The sequence below is a fragment of the Penicillium cinerascens genome (assembly GCF_028974065.1).
Source record: "Penicillium cinerascens strain IBT 15544 chromosome Unknown contig_16_segment0_segment0, whole genome shotgun sequence".
Classification (NCBI taxonomy): domain Eukaryota; kingdom Fungi; phylum Ascomycota; class Eurotiomycetes; order Eurotiales; family Aspergillaceae; genus Penicillium; species Penicillium cinerascens.
The window spans coordinates 1,075,857-1,094,253 of NW_026695286.1; the positions used below are offsets into that span (position 1 = coordinate 1,075,857).

Consider the following 18,397-nt stretch of genomic DNA (forward strand, 5'->3'; position numbering starts at 1 on the left):
GGGTATTAGGGGGGGGCCATTTTTCCTAGAGAGAGCGTTATTTTTATAGCTTCGATACTACTAAACTAAATCTACTAGCGTTAGCGGTACGGTGAGTTTAGGTGAGTTTAGGTGAGTTTAGGTGAGTTTAGGTGAGTTTAGGTGAGTTTAGGTGAGTTTAGGTGAGTTTAGGTGAGTTTAGGTGAGTTTAGGTGAGTTTATTTCTTTTTAACGAGAGCAGCATAGATACGTTGAAGGGCGGAATAGGGTTACGAGAGTAGTTAGAAGCGGGAAGGAGCGTTAGAAAACAGTCCGCCTTAGCATATAAATACGTAATATAGTTACCCTAGCTATCCTAGAGTGCCCTACTAATAAATCGGCCTCACGGCTAATAGATTTAGGAATGAATAATCAATCCACAATCAATCAATCGCTTTATAGCTACTCCCTAAGAGTTACTATAATATCTAAATATTTATTAACTTCTATAATTTCTATTAATATTTTATTTAAGACTTTTTTAGGATTATTTATTCTCTAATATCCTTATTAAAGAGAAGCTAAAATAGTAAGAAACCTAGGAAAGTCTAACTATTTTATAATAAAACGTAGCGTTTTGCCTTCTAATTACTATTTTTTAATTTACCTCTTTACTCTAATACTTTAACCTATAATTATCTAACTTAAACAAAATACTTTAAAATATAAAATAGCTAATATAATATTATAACTTAATAAATAAAGCTACTAATACCTTATTATATTTTAGTCCTAAAAATTTATTAATATAGAGATAAACTATAGAGTACCTAATTAGGAACTATTTATAATTATATATTTCTTTTAAGTATAGTGGTATTATCTTAAAGGAAATAATCACTAAATTAAGCTATTATTAGATTATACTAATCTATAGATATTTATACGTTAATCTAAGCTTAATAAGATATAAGCTAGATAGTATATATTTCTAATACCATTAAACTTTATTATTAAATATATATTAAGAAAAACTAACTTAGTAGGTATACTATTAAGAGTATTTAAATAGGTTAGAGACAGCTAAAATCCTAAATTTATTTCTTTATTAAAAGAGAAATTAGCTAATAAAAGGGTATTATTTAGCTAATAGAACCCTATTATTTAGGTATTATATATAAAAGACCTAATTAGTCTAAAAACCTAGTTTAAGGCTAAGGACGATAAAGCTATTTAAGAAGAATATCTATCTTAGTTAGACTATGGCAAGAACCGCAAAGACTATAGTTAACTAAGACTAAGACCGTAAATTTATAGGTTTGGTCTTAAGTTTAAAACCGTAAACCACGTACGATTAGTATTAGTCTTTAACTTAAAACTATATTATAGTCTTAGTTAATTAGTGGTTTTATAAATATTATAAAACGCTAAGTATCGTGACTTTCTAGAGGACGCAATTTTTATATAGTTTTTCTTTATATTTTATAGTATTAAGTTAGTAAATATTTCTCTACCTACTTTTAAGAATTTAGTATAATTATAAATAATTTATTTAATATCTATAGAGTATTAATCTTAAATCCTTCGAGTATTTTTGGCTTCTTTTATATTCTCCTAGTTCACTATAAGCTACTTTTCTTAACTAGAATCTCTTAAAGATATTAGTTATTATCTTTATACTCCTAGAAATATAGGCTTATACTCTATAGCTATTTATATCTTGCCTACTCACTATAGATAGCTAGCTATTTAGATAATAACTTATTTATAAACTTATCTTATTATTACTAATTAGATTAAGAAGAGGGAGGGTTAATATAAAATCTCTTTCCTAGTCTATAATAGTAGCCTCTCTAGCTAAAATAAGCTCTTTTATAAAGTCTATCTCCTTTTACTTAATCTTAAACTTTAACATATATATATAGAGTATTAGCTACTTAATTATATTAGGCTTAAGTTTCCCTCGTCGATAATAATAGATATTATAAGTATAATTAAAGAGACGTTTAACGCCTACACCACTTATAGGAATAGAGAGAATATTATAAATAAATATTATAAGCACTAAAAACTTATACTAATACTCTTTTTAGAAAGTTCTAGGGTATAGTTATATAAGCCCTATTTAATTAGCATCGCTTATTTAAAACTAAAATAATATAAATTAATAAATATACCTTTTATAAGATAGCGTACGAGCTTATTATTATTATCTAAAACTTTATTAGGCTATATTAATATCTATAAGTCGATAAGTATCTTAATTAAATTATCTATACTAAGTAGATCTATTAACTCCTTAGATATAATAGGCCTATTATTTTCTAAAAATCGCTACTTATAGCGTTAGAATTCCTTCTCTAGATAGTTATAATATCGCTAAATATAGTTAATTTCGCTACGCTAATCCTAAGTATTAAAGATACGCTAATCCTAAGTATTAAAGAATTAGAGCTTCTTTAATAGAGTAAGGATAATTATAATTACATAAATATTATTATAAGCCTTATTATTAGTTATAGTATAGTACTCTAAGAGCTTTTTCCTTATAGCTTAGAGAGCCTAGAGTATAGTCTACTTCTAGGGAAGCTTCTTATAAATAAGTTATTTCTTAGAAGCCTTAAGGTAAGTAAAAAGCTTATTATATACTCTAAAAATAAGGTAAACTATAATATCTTTTAACTTTAAGAGGGCTATTATAAATTTAAAGAATAGCTCTATAATATAAAGTAGATACTTAATCTAGCGCTATTCTTCTTTATCTAGTTAGAACTAGAGATATATATATATTATATAATATAGATTAAAGGTTAATTATAATTATTTTATATAATCTAGTATTAAAAAGTTAAATTCCACTAAGTACGAACGTCTTAGATAGGAATTAGATAAGGCTCTTTAGTCTAAAGGCTTAAAAAGGCCTTATAGTGTTATAGACCTATATTAATAAATATAGTAAGGTTCTAGACCTAAAATAAGAATTAGTTAATTAATAGTAGGATAAATATCTTATACTAGAGCTTATATCTTATTTAGTATATTAATAATCTTCTTTTTTAAGCGCTTTAAATATAGTAAGTAGGCGCGTTTATCTAACTAGTCCACTTTAGCCTTATTATTTACTAAAGCTATCTTTATCTTACTAAGAAGCTAATTTAGACTAAGCTAAATAACGTAAGATATAGAACCTAAAAAATATTTATATTACTATCAGGATTTTAGGTGTCTGCATTTATAACTGCAGATTTCTAGAGCTTCTAATTCAATATAGAAGTTCTCGCAAAAAATTCTTATTCTGCCATCTCTCACCGCCTTTATCTAATCTTCTAATTATCTCTTATTTATCTCTCACTTTGCTCTCACTTTGGCCTTTACTATACTTTCCCTTTATATTAGCCTAGGTCATAAGACCTAGTCATAAGATAAGGTTATAAGACCTACCCCTCACTTTATAACGTCTATAACCTCAAGCAATCAGGCTATTTATTTCATATGAAACTGAATATTTTTGTCTATAAATATGGCTTAATACCTAGACTGAATTAAACAAGAGCTTTTATCTCAATTCTCCTCTCACTACCCTTTCTCTCTATTAGGGCAGGCCAGAGAGACCCTTTATCTCTACCTTTATCTTTATCTTTATCTATCTTCCTAGGGTAAGCTACTACGCTGTAGTAGTAGCTAACCTCTACGGGAGGTAGTATTTCTCTCTACAAATATTTGTCCTAAGGACTGCCCTGCCGCATAGGGACCCTTAGACATTTATTTATCTCTCTTATTTTTATATACTACCAATCCCGACAATTACTAATACCTTACGCTTAAATATTATCTTAGATACTTAATATTATAGTATTATTATTTATTATATTATTAGTAGTAATAGATAATATCTAGTTAGCTATATTATACTTCTAAAGGATTTTAATAATAGTTATACTAAGATTACTTCTAGTATATAAACTATAGAGAGGCTTGAACCTAAGAAGTATCTTATAATACTCCTAGTCCTAGTTAAGAAAGTAACTAATAATAGTTATAAAAGCCTAGCTAAAGAGAAATATTTAGTAATTAAATATAATTAAAATCTATCTTCCCTTAGGGAGCCTATTAAGTATATATCTTTATCCTTATATAATATTGTTATCTAGCTAGCGTTATATAGACCTAGGCGAAGGTAGTTTAATCTTACAATTAGTTAGTTATATTATATTATATAGTTCTTATAGCTTAGGATATTTAAGGATATAAAATAGGAGTTAGGCGATAGATATTAGCTAAAGAAGTTTCTAGAAAAGAACATCTTAAGAAAATCCTTAATTTAATATAGCTTATAGCTTTATTATAAAATAGTTAGCTAAGAAAGAAGGCTAATATAGAGTGCTTTAGCTTATTAAGTTTTATATAAGCTACTTAATACCTTATTTTAGTAGACTTATATAGTAAGTACTATCTTTAAGATATATTCTTATTAGAGAAGTCCCTTTATAATAGAAACAGGGATAGATAAAAAGTATATTATATCGCTAATATATAATCTTAGGCTCTCTAGTCTTTTAATAGGCGACTTAACTAAAGTTATCCTAAATACTAGACTTCTTCTTACCACTCTAGTTAATTAACTATTATATATATTTCTTTAATCTAAAATTAGTTAATAACTACTATTTTATAAATATCGAGCGAGAGTAATCTATATTAGGCTTAGTATTATAGATTATCTAGAACTACTATAGTTAAGGTCTAATACACTAAAATAATATTAGTGCTAATATAGGATATAAAGATAGGTAATTGATTAAGGTAACTATTCTATAAGTACTTATAAAAATAGGTAGGTTATCTAAAGGAAGTTAGTTTTAGAGAATTAGTCTATAAAGTAAGATACTTAGGAAAAGGCTATTTTAGGTAACGTCTTATAGAGTAAATATAGAGAGTAATATATAAAGAGAAACGAGTAATTAAGTGACAACTAAGGTTAGACGCTATAGTAGAAGAAATTATAGATTACCTAAAATACTATATATTAATTAGTTATATATATATATAGTAGTGCGGTTATCTATAGTTATCTTACTATTAACCGCTTAAGACCACTAAAACTTATAAGGTAACTATATAAAAACTATAAATAACTATAAAGTAATCGCTAAAGGCTATATAATTATTTATTTAGATAGTGAATTCTTTATTATTTTATATAGGAACTTATTTTCTAAATTTATCTACATAATTAGATATCTTAACTACGTATTTTAGTGTTATAATAGGATTATAATCTACGTAATAAAGTTAAGTCTTATAAGTAAGTTTTATAGGAAGGTGCACTAACTAATATATATAAAAATATATATTTCTTAAGATTAGACATTAATATAACCTATAGGTTAGGTCTAGCTGCCTATAGATGGGTTGACCTATGGGTTGCTAAGAAACCTATAATACTAGAATATATAATTTATATAATTTATGTAGTATTTTATATATTCGAGTGGTAAGGTTTAGATAAAATATTATTAGATTAAATTAGGAAGTAAAGATAAAGTGAATAAAGAGTGAAAATTAATTAAATACTAAACTATTTACTAAGTTCAAACCCTTTATATATCTAAGGCGCTTTCCTTACCCTTCTAGAATGCTATATCTAGCTTATTAAGGGTAAACCACTCTTATTATTATTACTTTGCTTACTTTTATAATTAGATAAAATACTCTTTTATCTCTTCCCTACCCTTATAGATATCCTTACTTTATCCTCGCCTTCCTTAGTATCACTAATTAGATTAATCCCTTCTAATATAGGTAATATCTTCTTATTTTCACCTTCTTCAGGAATCTCTAGAGCCTAAGCTAGTTTAAGCTATTCGTCTTCTATCTTAAACTAAATAAGGTAAGAGAATATTATTAAATCCTAGATAGTAGTTAAGTTTAGACGACCTCTATAATAATAATAAATATTATAGGCTAAATTAAATAGCCTCTCTATACCTATACTAGTAGTAGGGATAGAGAAAATATTATAGGCTATCTATATAAAGATAGGGTATTCTACTTAATAGTCCCTCTAGAAGGCCTAAGGGGTAGTACGTATAATACCTAGAGAGAAAGAGAAGTAAGAAAAAAGGGTAAAGAGGGTTAATAATAAGTAAGGAAGCCTTAAATCAAGAGTCAAGTAGACTTAGGGAAGGAGTTAAGTAGACTTAGGGAAGGAGTTAAGTAGACTTAGGGAAGGAGTTAAGTAGACTTAGGGAAGGAGTTAAGTAGACTTAGGGAAGGAGTTAAGTAGACTTAGGGAAGGAGTTAAGTAGACTTAGGGAAGGAGTTAAGTAGACTTAGGGAAGGAATTAAGTAGACTTAGGGAAGGAGTTAAGTAGACTTAGGGAAGGAGTTAAGTAGACTTAGGGAAGGAGTTAAGTAGACTTAGGGAAGGAGTTAAGTAGACTTAGGGGAGTAGTTAATTAGACTTAGGGGAGTAGTCGCTTAGACTTAAGAATATAAGGGATTAAGCTTAAAAGAGGAGTCGACCTAACTAAAAAGAGGAGTTAGTCTAACTTAAAAGAGGAGTCGAGCTAACTTAAAAGGGGAGTAAAGGAGACTTAAATTAAAAGGCTTACTAGCTTAAAGATACTATATAAGTTTATCCTAATCTAGGATAGATTCACCTTTATCTTTAAGTAACTAATTAAGCTCTAACCTATATATATAAGCTGTCGGGATTGGTAGTATATAATAATAAGAGAGATAAATAAATGCCTGCGGGTCCCTATGCGGCAGGGCTGTCTTCAGGACAAATATTTGTAGAGAGAAATACTACCTCCCGTAGAGGTTAGCTACTACTGCGGCGTAGTGGCTTACCCCTGGAAGATGAATAAAGATAAAGATAAAGGGTCTCTTTGGTCTGCCTTTAGGAGAGAAAGGTAGTAAGAGAATAATTCAGATGAAAGCTCTTGTTTTATTCAGTCTGGTTTCTAGGCCATATTTATAGACAGAAAATATTCAGTTCATCTAGCTAATTACCCAAGGTAAGCGTAGGCTGTTTGCCCGAGGTAATCTTGCCGTAAACGTGCTGTTGCCCGAGGTAGGTAAACGTGCTGTTACCCGCGGCTATAGACAGGATAGGCCTAATAACCTCGGTTTGGTAGGCTGACGTAGATAAAAAGCATAGTAAAGGCCGAAGTGAGGGGAAAGTGAGAGATAAATGAGAGATAATTGGAAGATCAGATGAAAGCGGTGAGAGATGGCAGAACGGGAACATCAACTGGAACTTTCCATGTTGAATTGGAAGCTCTGGAAATCTACATGAATTAATGCATGCACCTAAAATCCTGACATAAGCTTTAGATAGAAAGGTATAATCCTCTTCGCATTAATAAGCTTTAATCTAATCTTAAAGGGTGCTATAGTAGTATTTAGCCTATATTTAACCTAGCTTAGAGTCCTCTAGGCCACTAGACTATTCCTTATATTTAAAGTATTATAACTTATCCTTTAGTATAAGGATAGTGCTATATATATATATATATTACTAGCCTTAGGCTAATCAGTCTCTATATAGTACTTATAGAGCTTCTATAGGCCTACTTTAAGAGGGATAAGTATCTATTACTTTTATTTAATCTATTATTTATTAGAATAAAAGTAAGGGAAAAGTAAGAGGGAAGTAAGAGCGTACCTTCTTTTTTTTAAGCTAATTAATTAACGCCTTAAGATATTTAAATAGCTTATTATAAAGCTTAAATACCTAGTGGATAGTTATATCTTTTATCTTTAAGAATATACTTATATATAGAAAGAATAGTATCGGGTTTGGTAGTATATGAAAATAAGAGAGATAAATAAATGCCTAAGGGTCCCTAGGGTCCCTATGCGGCAGGGCAGTCCTTAGGACAAATATTTGTAGAGAGAAATACTACCTCCCGTAGAGGTCAGTTATTACTGCAGCGTAGTAGCTTACCCCTGGAAGATGAATAAAGATAAAGATAATAAGAGAGAATCTCTCTGGTCTGCCCTAATAGAGAGGAAGGGTAGTGAGAGGAGAATTGAGATGAAAGCTCTTATTTTATTTAGTCTGGTTTCTAGGCTATATTTATAGATAGAAATATTCAGTTCATCTGGCTAATTACCTAAGGTAATATTCGCCCGAGGTAATCTTGCCGTAAACGTGCTATTGCCCGAGGTAGGTAAACGTGCTGTTACCCGCGGCTATAGACAGGATAGGCCTAATAACCTCGGTCCGGTAGGCAAATGGAAAGAGAAAGCATAGTAAAGGCTGAAGTGAGAGCAAAGTGAGAGATAAATGAGAGAGAACTGCAAGATCAGATAAAGGCGGTGAGAAATGGCAGAACGGGAATTTCAGCGGGAACTTCTATGTTGAATTGGAAGCTCTAGAAATCTGCAGTTATAAATGCAGACACCTAAAATCCTGACACGTATTAACGTAAGAAACGAGTTTTTAGCTCTAGCTATCTTTTAATATAGTTTATAACCTAGTTTTCGCTGACTATCTAGATTAGGGTTAAATCGCGCTTTATAAGTAAAAGATTCGCTATTTCTTGTACTATAGCTAGCCTAGGGGCTACTCTACGCGTATCTATTAATAATATCCACTTCTTAAGCGATTCCTCTTTAGTTTAGGTCAGTTTATAGTTATTAGCGCGTCTTTTAGAGCGATTTTAGTGGCTATTAATGCGGTCGGCTAGCGTAGAACGTAGGAACGTTAAATTAGCGCGCTACGTCTCGAATAGAGCTAATTTCTTTCTTTTTTATAGCCTATATAGCTAACAAAAGACGGCCCTCTTGTTCGATGGAATTACGGCTTAATTAAGCGCGTTTTGGAGGCATAGTGGTTAGTAGAAAATAGGAGAGACGCGTTAGGACGCGTAAATTTAGTTAGGTGGCCGGGTGGCTTGTGTGGCCGGGTGGCTTGTGAATTACGTTAATTAAGATAAATTAGCTAAATTATACACACTAAGACCAAGATTTTATATAAATTTAGGTCAAGATAGGTTATTTATGGGGTTTTAAATCTAAATTTATAACCCACTAGGTTAGGTTCGGGTTACAACTTACAACCCAAACCCGCTACAGGTTCTGGTGCGGGTTATGGCGCAGTCTAGGAGGGTCCAGATCTTGGACCCTCCTGCCAGGTCTACAAACTAACCCTATCTTTAACCCAAAACAACACAATCATATAGCTAGGTGCATATAAACACGGTTTCTTTTAAGTTTCTTCCACTTCGTTCCGGTAAGAAATGTATTAAGCAGTAGTCTTTATTCAGAAAATAAACTTGTCACTTGTATCAACATTTGGTTGATCATGAACTAACTCTCTGGCCAGCAGGCATGGTGGTCGTATGGATGCCTTCAGCATTTCTGCCCGGGCCGTATACCCCTCTCCCTGGGGTTTCCGACAAGCTGTTGCGCCAATTTACATAGACGCAGACCCAGTGGTATCGTCAGATCGTCTTCGACCTATTTTTTCAACATCAAAGGGGCGTCATTTAGAAAACGCAAAATCTGAGGAACGTTGGAAGTCTGTATTGAATTGAATACTAGCTTCCAGTGTAGAAACTTGCCGCAATCTCAATAAGAAGCGCACTCAAGTTTCTAATATCGTCTAAAGCTCGTCACCACGTATGTCACGAGCGAAACGAAATTTGGTGCTGGCTAGGAATCCGTACCAAATAATCCAAATAGTATCTATTCCTAGTAGCGAAGATTGAAACTATTACCCACCCATTATGTCCTCATCCATATCAAGCCCGAAATCGTCACCCACTCCTTGATTTACCTCGGAGGCAGTTGTCCATGCTTGACCCTTGGATGAAGCGTCCACAAATTCATCACTCAATGCCATGGCGCGATTAGTCTCCTCAAGACTGCCCATAAGCGCAGTCATCAACTGTCCCTCTTTTCGGAAGCGAACCTGCATATGGCTTTCATGGGACACCTGGGAAAAGAAAGGTTTACCCGAAAGTCGCAGCATTGTATCACTCGTATGAGAGGGAGAATGCACCAATGTGGCATTCATAGCACCGGACATTATGAGGGGCGCAATCACTGACTCGGTGGCTATGGGATCCGCTGGCAAATGCGGCACCTGCTCTAGGACTTCGGCCACAGTCAAAGCGGCAAATGTTTTCCGCAGTCTGACGAGGGCATGCGCCGAAAAAGTATTCACGACCTGAGAGACCAGGCCCATATTGCGGTCCTAGAAAAGCCGTCAGCAATACGGCAGAACACAGGAGTAAGAATTGTGGCTGACCATGATCCAAATGTCTCGAGCAGCATCTACTTCTGCCACGAGTGTTTGCATCTCACCACGCTCAAAGGCTTGAGCAAGGCTAACGTAGGGCTTAGCAATTGACTGGTATAGCTTGACCAGGTGAGAAGGAGTGTTGTTGGGAGGTGAAGATAGCTGACAGAAAGTGAAAATGTTAGTATAAAATAGAGTGACGGGAGCGTATCCTAAATGATGATGTTTTTCTACTTACCTTGCCATTCGCAAGCAATCCCACCAAGACCCATTTCTTGTAGGCCTCTACCATGACCATACTAATTGAACCGACTGTTGGCATCGAGATCACAACACCCAGAAAATGAAAAGCCTTCCGCCACTCTTTTAGCGCCATGTAGATCATTCCACCGTAAAGAAAATATAGCAGATAGTCCTTGTATGTCAGCGTAGCCGATAGCGCAGAGGAATCAGTAATAAATGAGAGACCCGATTCGTGTTTTGCACAGAGAGCCAAAGAAGATTTCGAAGAGGCACGGCTAGATGGAGCAGGGAAATGGCAGACGTGTTTGTCCAAAACCGGTAGTGCACAAGCATATGCCTTGGCCCGCAAACAAAGCTGGACGAACAGGAGGTGAGTGGACGTGAAAACAGCACACGACGGGTCAAGTCGAAGTATTGCTTCCCTAATTGGGCGAGTAGCTAGCAAAGGCTTTGGCAAGTCAGTCTTATGAGGAAGGAAAAAAAGAGGGCAGAGGAGAGGGGCAGGGCCATGCCTTCGAGGCAGCCTCCGAGGCTTGCCCAACATATTCAATTAGTTGGCGAAACTCCTGGCCAGCATATCTGATTTGAACCGGATTGAAGGTCTCCAGATAGCGCACAGCTTTCGACCATAGTCTTCCCCGGGGGTAGTAAATCCCGAGGCAATGTTCCATGGGACGTTTCCTGGAGGGTTTGGATTTGCAGACGGAGAAGAAAGAGATAGACGATAGAATCCCGTCTTGGATCAAAGTTCTATCATGAGGCTACTGTAAGCTGCAAATGATGACCAAGACCAAGGAAAAAGCGGCTTACATCCAGCACCGACTCATCGCGAGAAATAGAGCTGAGAGCCTTGGTTGAGAGCAAATTTCTGCAGTATGCAACGTGATCGCGTATTTGACAGTCGTGGCTTTCATCCGTTAAACCGGTGGTGTTATGCAATTTCGTAGAAGCGGTAACAAGAGCTGGAATCGCGGCCATGTTGACGACGGGTAAGGTACACCGAAACCACCACCCGCAGAGGAGGATCTCAGAGAGGTAGTGTGTAGCCAGAGATTATCAAGACACAGAGTAGTGTAAGGACGGAAAATCGAGCCGAAAGCCGAAGGCCGATTGAAGGGGTATGTTTAGTGGGAGGAGAGGTGGACGTGGAGGTATCAGTGAGTTGTAGATCGCAAGTGAAGCTCTCCAAGGCGGAGAAGGGAAAGACGGGCCCCGCCGCGCTTCTTTGCGGCCTGAGTCATCCGAAGTTCCCTGCCGATGTAGGAGCTTTCGCTTTCTCTTTTTCTCTCCTTCTCTCGTTTTCTATTTCCACCGGATCAACAACAATGTCGCTAACCGAATCGGCTGCAGTCGACGTCGCTCGTAGCGCATCGCTTGCTTCTCGTCGCCTCGCAACGCTACCTAATGCCGCCCGAAACGAAGCTTTAACGGCCCTCCACCAAGCTCTGAATAAGAACAGAGCCACTATACTTGCTGCCAATGCTAAGGATGTGGAAGCCGCTACCCGCGATGCCAATAGTGGCAATCTGAACCATAGTGTACTCAAAAGACTCGATCTGTCTCGACCTGGCAAGTATGACGATATGCTCGAAGGGATCTTGAGTGTGCGGGACTTGGATGATCCTAGTAAGCATTACGATTCTGTTTGATGGAAACTAAGCTAACTCACGGTGGGGGATAAGTCGGCAAAGTGACATTACGCACCCTCTTGGACGAAGGACTGAGCCTGGAGAGAATCAGTTGCCCGATTGGGGTCTTGTTGATTATTTTCGAGGCCCGCCCGGAGGTAATCGCCAATATTGCGGCTCTGGCAATTAAGTCTGGAAACGCTGCCATCTTGAAAGGTATGGCTTCTTACCTTCCATAATCGTCTAATTTGAGAACCCTCCCAGTGCTGACAGAAACAGGCGGAAAGGAATCGATGGAATCATTCGTGGCCATTGCAAATGTTGTTTCTGAAGCCATTGCTGGCAGTCAAGTACCAGTTTCATCGATCCAGCTTGTCAAGACGAGGGATGTCGTCTCTTCTCTCTTGGCTCAGGACTCCTTCATTGACCTAGTCATTCCCCGAGGATCTAACGATCTCGTTCGCTATGTGAAGGAGAATACAAAGATTCCCGTGCTCGGACACGCCGATGGCCTATGCTCTGCCTACATACACTCGGACGCAAATATCAGTACGGCCGTGAAAGTAATCGTGGATTCGAAAACAGATTACCCTGCGGCCTGTAACTCACTCGAATCTCTACTGGTTCATGAGGATATCCTTGGATCCGTTCTCCCCGCAGTCGCTGCAGCTCTCATTGACAAGGGTGTGTCGCTTCGTTGCGATGAGGCTTCTATGGCTGCGTTAGCAAAGACACTATCCAGTGAACAACTCTCTCGAGTACAGCCATCGACGGAGATCGATTATGACACAGAGTTTCTGGACCTGGTGTTAGCAGTGAAAACCGTCCCATCAACGAATGATCCTGCATCGGCGGTGGAGGCAGCCATGGCTCATATCAACGTGCACTCATCCAAACATACCGACATCATCTTGACGGAATCACAAGAGTTGGCGACTTCGTTTATGAATGGCATTGACAGCGCAGGGGTGTTCTGGAATGCATCCAGCAGGTTTGCCGATGGCATGAGGTACGGATTTGGTACGGAAGTGGGCATCAGCACCAACAAAATCCATTCTCGTGGTCCAGTTGGACTGGAAGGGTTGACTATCTACAAATACTTGATCCGGGGGAATGGCCACGGCGCGGGGGATTACCACGACGGTCAAGGGGGAAGGCAATATCTTCATACCAGCTTGCCTACTGGCGAGTAGCTGCCACATCAGAGGAAAGGAAACGGTAATAAGTCTAGAATCCAAACGAGATTTTTTTTTGAAACATTTCGCAGTCGTAAGAAAAGATGAGGACTAAGCCCGGATGCATTTTTCTTTTGCACGCCTCCCTTCATTCATAAAATCTGAATCTCCCAGCCCAACCAAAGACATCCCGTCACTTTAGGTACATCGAATAGAGGCCTCTAGCCAGACTCGGCGAGATAGACACCCGGGCAATTCAGTGCGAGCGACCCACGATGCATTCGCACTGCCAGACTGACGCCTGTACCACCATCCTCACAAGGTCACTTAGACCTTGAAACCCTTGGAGCGTCTCCGGCCACGAGCCCGCTCGAACTTCCGGCCCTTGCTAGCGACGTAGGGCTTCTGTTTAAATTGCATATAGGTTAGCGCAGTCCCTTTGAATTCCAACCCACAATCATTCAATCATGTGGAACGTACCTTGTGAGAGTGAGGACCGAAGCCGAAGTGCTTCACAGCCTCACGGGCGTTCTTGGGGCCGCGGAGGAGGAGGGTGTTGGCACCGGTGGGGGCACGGAGGGCAAGCTGGTCCAGAGTGAGGATCTCACCACCGGCCTTCTCAATGCGAGCGCGAGCAGTGGCGGTGACGCGCAGAGCAGCGACCGAGAGCTTAGGGATGGTCAGGAGGCGGTTGTCATCGGTGACGGTACCGATCACAACGACGGTCTTGCCCTTGTGCGCCTCGTTGATGTTCGAGGCAATACGGGAAATCGAAACCGGGGGACGGTTGATGCGCGACATGAAGAGACGGCGGAGAACAGCCTTGTTGAAGTTGGAATCCGTGCGGCCTGTCAGGAATCCCTAATTAGCTTTTTTTTGCCTCCAAAATGTGCCATTGCAAATGAAAATCGAGGAAGGGGTTCTCATACGAGCCAGGAAGCGGTAAAGCTTCACGAGCACCTGCAAGTAGACGTTGTCGCTCTTGGGAGCCTTGCGGTGCGTGCTGCGCACATGGTGACGGTCCAAGTCGATACCTGAAAATTCGAACGTGATCAGCCTCGAAGAATGGAAGGTGGGAACGGAATTTGGGGTCTGTATGCTCTAACGAAGACCATGGAGGAAGTGGGAATGAACATACCCATGGCTGCTGATATGGATTGAACACCTGGGAGTTGGCTTGCTGTCGCGAAAGTGCAGGAGGTTTTTGGTCTAGGACTTTCGGCTGCGCGGGTGTGTGTGGGTTGAGCCCTACGCTAGTCTCGATTTGGAAGAGGCGAGTCACATGACACGCACCCGTTCCGAGAGTGGATGCGTTACATAATCTACATTAGGGCCTTGCGACTGTGGAGGATTCACTTGTGAAGGTGGTCTTGGATTCTTCCGTGGGGCGAAGGTGCCTTCGGGCCGTCCTAAGATTACCCGATGAAGAACTTCGGAAGGGAACGTATTTGCATCGCCACGTGACCTGTGGCCCGTCACGGTTACTAGAATAGTGCACTTATTGAGGCCGAATCAGAATTGCGTTTCTTTTTGAATTTCCGCTTGCTTTGGGGTTGACTATATACAAATCACCTGACAAAAGTCTAATGATCAAGAGGGGCGGCAGGTCTAGGTATATTGCAACTAATCTCTATCACCCATGCTGACGAGGAAGTCCCGTGTCAGCTCGAAGCTGAACCAGCTGCTGGCCATGCTGGGGGCAACCTTCAGGAGATTGGGTCCGATTCCCTTGAAGAGCCCTCGCAGCCCTTCCTCAGCCACGATCATTCGCACAGCATCCCAGATCGAGGAATATTTGTATCCCATCCCGGACATGGTGTTGATTTGGAAGCGTCGCCGCAGCACATCACTAGACAGAAAAGTTAGCCTTACAATGTAAGCATTATGCAGAAAATATGGGAAGCTCACAAGGGATATGTGCATGTTTGGGCCACTGCACCGGAGATAGCCCCTGCCAACAATCTTCGAGATGGACTGGGGTTCTTCTCTCCGTCCGGAGTAAGATACTTGCGCACCGACTCATATGTCATAAAGTTCAGTCCGACCTGCGTACTGCGTCAGCCCCGGCACACCGATTCGATATGATTGGACGAGATGAAAACTCACGTAAGGAGCCACCCCAGCGACGGTGGGGACGATTCCACGATAGAGGGCAATCATGCCGCCTTCCGTCTTGTATATCCTGACCATCGTGGTGAACATGCCGGGCAGCTTTTGGTTTTGGTCTCGCTGACCTAGCTCGGCAAATGAAGCGGACTGGATCGAAAGTCGCGTACGAACGATATCCAACGGGTACGTGACGGTAACCGAAGTAATGCCCGCGATTCCACCGCAAATCAGGCGACTCATAGGGGTCATTTCACCTTCAGGTGATTCGGCAAACTTGTACGAGACTGGTCAGTGTCGAGGCCCAGCTCCCGAGGGCTGAGAGGACAGAACCACTTACTTTCTTGTAGAAGTTGTAACTTCCAAACTGCACGGCAGAGTAAGGGATGATGCGAATACAATTGGTGCCGTTACCCCGCAAAAAGCCTCGCCAGCCTTCCTCACGTCCCATTTTTACGAGGGCCTTCCAGATCGACGACTTGTAGGCTTCTCGACCGACGGTTTGGACCTGAAGCAGGATCTTCAAACGTTCCAGTGGTGACACAATAGTCCTAGAAACTGCACCGGCTACTCCACCGGCCATGAATGCGGCCACGACTGGTTCGGCAAGCCTGTTCTTCGTCCGGTGCAAGAATGACGGCGGTTCGCGGACGGAGACCTGGATATATATGGTCAGCCTTTACCATTTCACTTCCCAGGGGTCTTGCATCCCACCTACCTCAACCGGGCTGGAAGAAGAGGGCAACTGCAGACCCTGCAATGCAGGCTTCGCGGTACTTTCCAGCTCTTTCTTCTGAGACCCATCCTGACGATCGAGACTCATCGTGACGTTAGGCACATCCGAGTCTGTTCGAGTAGATGTAGAATATGCACCGGTGACGGGATGCTGTCACACACCACCTGTAGTTGTTGCGATCTAAAGAAGGAGAGAAGGACGAAAGTCGGATGAATGGGCAGACAAATAGGATCGGCGACGCGACGGAAGGATGAAAGCACAGATAATCAGTATTTGCGAAGCGCTGGCCATGAAGGTTGTCCGTTGTCTCTTGCCGGCGTTCTAAAGGTCCATAATTGGTACCACAGACCCAGCTGTTTCGGTTCGAATGTTCACGTCGCGGCAAGATTGGGGCGACGAAGCCCGGGTCAGAAGGGAAAAACGAAGGGGGTGTGATATCAAGTTGTCAAAATGAATTGCCGTGGCTTTCCTCTACGAAACTTGCGAATGATAGATGAGCAAGAGAGGAGGAAGAGTTAGCAGCAGGGAGAGAAAAAAGAAAGGGCCTGGGCGTAGATTGAGGTGCAGCGAGGAAGAGGAGGAGGAAGTGCAAAACATCATCCCGATTACCGACGAGTCTCTACGCGGTACCTCCCGATGGGGACAGCGCCACCTCCTGATACTATGATCTATAGAAACTATTTAATATGGGACCTGGAAGGCATTGATAACTATTCCGCAGCCTCTTTCTCCTGCCCATTCTGGTGTTAACCGGGTTCCATAAGAGGTACACGCCGTGCTCAGCTCAGCTGGTCGCTTTCATCATTGGCGTCTGTGGTTGCTGCGCGCCGCCGTAGCCACATCCTCGCCTTTTCCCCCTTCGTTCTTTCCTTTCTTCCAACTTTTCTTCACCCCCCCCCTCTCTTTATCCTGGTTTGTTACGACCCTTCATGTCTCGATCAGGAACCACTCTCTATGTCACTGGCTTCGGCCATGGCACCCGCGCTCGCGACCTTGCCTACGAATTCGAACGGTACGTGCCGCCTACACCTCCCGCCCTGCTGAACCCACGGTTCTCGACCCCCCTCTATCCATCCCTCCGGGCGCCGACGATGATCTCCCCCATGTGAACTATTGAATCGGGTCGATGCTGGCAATGGGGTAATCTCCCTTTTGACCACGAGCACCTGGGAAAAGAGACAAAATGCGGCTCTTGGTCATTGGATATCTGTCATTACAACCTTCAACATCTCCATGCTCGACCGTAGGAGTGCTGACCCGTGAATAGCTACGGCCGTCTGGTTCGTTGTGACATTCCAGCGCCGCGTACTCAATCGAGTCGTCTGTATGTTTCCGTTGACGATAGCTTCAGTATCTACTTCTGACAATCGCTAGGTTCGCCTTTGTCGAATATGAGAGCCGCCGGGACGCGGATGACGCCTACCATGAGATGCATAACAAGCGCATCGGACGGGACGATCTACTGAAAATTGAAGTAAGCTCTCTTGAAACACCATCCCAAGGATATATCTCATTTTTGTCCCTAGTGGGCTCGTACTCCGCCTTCCGCGTCGTGGCGATTCGATTCCGGTCGTGAATCTGGTCGTGAATCTGGCCGTGACCGCCGCCGTTCACCTCGCCGTGGTCGCTCCGTCTCGCCGCGCCGCCCTCGTGACTACTCTCCCCGACGGGACGATCGGTACGAGCGGGACTACGAACGTCGCGACGACCGAGACTACGAACGCCGGGACCGCGACCATGATCGTCGTGACCGGGACCATGACCGCCGAGACCGGGACCGCGAGCGCTCCCGTGACCGTTCCCGCACTCCTGACGACCGGGATCGTGATGCTAAGGATGATCGGGAAAGACGCGATGACGACCGTGAGAGACGCGACGACGATCGCGAGCGCCGTGACGATGAGCGTGAGAATATCACGAACGGCGAAGACAGGAAAGGTATGTGATCTTTTCAGGTGATTGGCCAGAGACTCGTGCTTACAGCGAACAGTACCCCTGGACCCTGTGCCCTCTGCTCATGACGAGCTTGATACTGCTGAGTAGATCAACTCCAGTGCAATGTCCAGTCGAGCCGTGTCCTTGCCCATCCCAAAAAAAACCTCGCCGACCGATCCGCATTCCACACGAGGTGCCGTTGTCTACGGCTCTCTGAAAAAGGACACCTCCCAAGGCTTTGCCACGCACATCGTGGAATTTCCCTATGCTTCTTTGATTTCAAACTGTCGAGACTTGATCTTGCAACTGTTTCTAGCCGGGGTTTCAGTGATCCTGTTTACCCCCCTTGTTTGAGGAGTTT

The 18,397-nt window shown here is 41.0% G+C and overlaps 5 protein-coding genes across 5 annotated transcripts; 2 read left to right on the forward strand and 3 right to left on the reverse strand.

Moving 5' to 3' along the window:
* Nucleotides 1-9,685: 9,685 nt before the first annotated feature.
* On the reverse strand, nt 9,686-11,434 carry N7498_000389 (putative COP9 subunit 3; the record flags this gene model as incomplete). Its single annotated transcript, XM_058447452.1, has 5 exons — nt 9,686-10,168; nt 10,223-10,375; nt 10,452-10,904; nt 10,999-11,217; nt 11,267-11,434. 5 exons carry the CDS (start codon nt 11,432-11,434, stop codon nt 9,686-9,688), a joined length of 1,476 nt encoding a protein of 491 aa, XP_058312863.1.
* A 347-nt stretch (nt 11,435-11,781) lies between these two features.
* N7498_000390 (glutamate-5-semialdehyde dehydrogenase) lies at nt 11,782-13,277 on the forward strand (the record flags this gene model as incomplete). Its single annotated transcript, XM_058447453.1, has 3 exons — nt 11,782-12,082; nt 12,139-12,300; nt 12,364-13,277. The coding sequence occupies 3 exons, from the start codon at nt 11,782-11,784 to the stop codon at nt 13,275-13,277; spliced, it is 1,377 nt and encodes a 458-aa protein (XP_058312864.1).
* Nucleotides 13,278-13,586: 309 nt separating this feature from the next.
* N7498_000391 (60S ribosomal protein eL18) lies at nt 13,587-14,401 on the reverse strand (the record flags this gene model as incomplete). The annotated part of the gene is made up of 4 exons (XM_058447454.1): nt 13,587-13,664; nt 13,740-14,107; nt 14,189-14,293; nt 14,398-14,401. 4 exons carry the CDS (start codon nt 14,399-14,401, stop codon nt 13,587-13,589), a joined length of 555 nt encoding a protein of 184 aa, XP_058312865.1.
* A 481-nt stretch (nt 14,402-14,882) lies between these two features.
* N7498_000392 (putative mitochondrial carrier protein) lies at nt 14,883-16,188 on the reverse strand (the record flags this gene model as incomplete). Its single annotated transcript, XM_058447455.1, has 5 exons — nt 14,883-15,108; nt 15,168-15,304; nt 15,366-15,641; nt 15,706-16,023; nt 16,084-16,188. 5 exons carry the CDS (start codon nt 16,186-16,188, stop codon nt 14,883-14,885), a joined length of 1,062 nt encoding a protein of 353 aa, XP_058312866.1.
* Nucleotides 16,189-17,001: 813 nt separating this feature from the next.
* Nucleotides 17,002-18,261, forward strand: N7498_000393 (RNA-binding protein). The gene is made up of 5 exons (XM_058447456.1): nt 17,002-17,113; nt 17,369-17,425; nt 17,476-17,575; nt 17,628-18,039; nt 18,092-18,261. Exons 1-5 carry the CDS (start codon nt 17,031-17,033, stop codon nt 18,142-18,144), a joined length of 705 nt encoding a protein of 234 aa, XP_058312867.1. The 5' UTR covers nt 17,002-17,030; the 3' UTR covers nt 18,145-18,261.
* Nucleotides 18,262-18,397: the final 136 nt, after the last annotated feature.

Bases quoted from the DNA above. Each gene is read 5' to 3' on its own strand.
- N7498_000393 (XM_058447456.1), top strand. From the start codon at position 17,031: ATGTCTCGATCAGGAACCACTCTCTATGTCACTGGCTTCGGCCATGGC. The intron at 17,576-17,627 runs GTAAGCTCTCTT...TTTTGTCCCTAG, and splicing joins ACGATCTACTGAAAATTGAA to TGGGCTCGTACTCCGCCTTC. The intron at 18,040-18,091 runs GTATGTGATCTT...TACAGCGAACAG, and splicing joins GAACGGCGAAGACAGGAAAG to TACCCCTGGACCCTGTGCCC.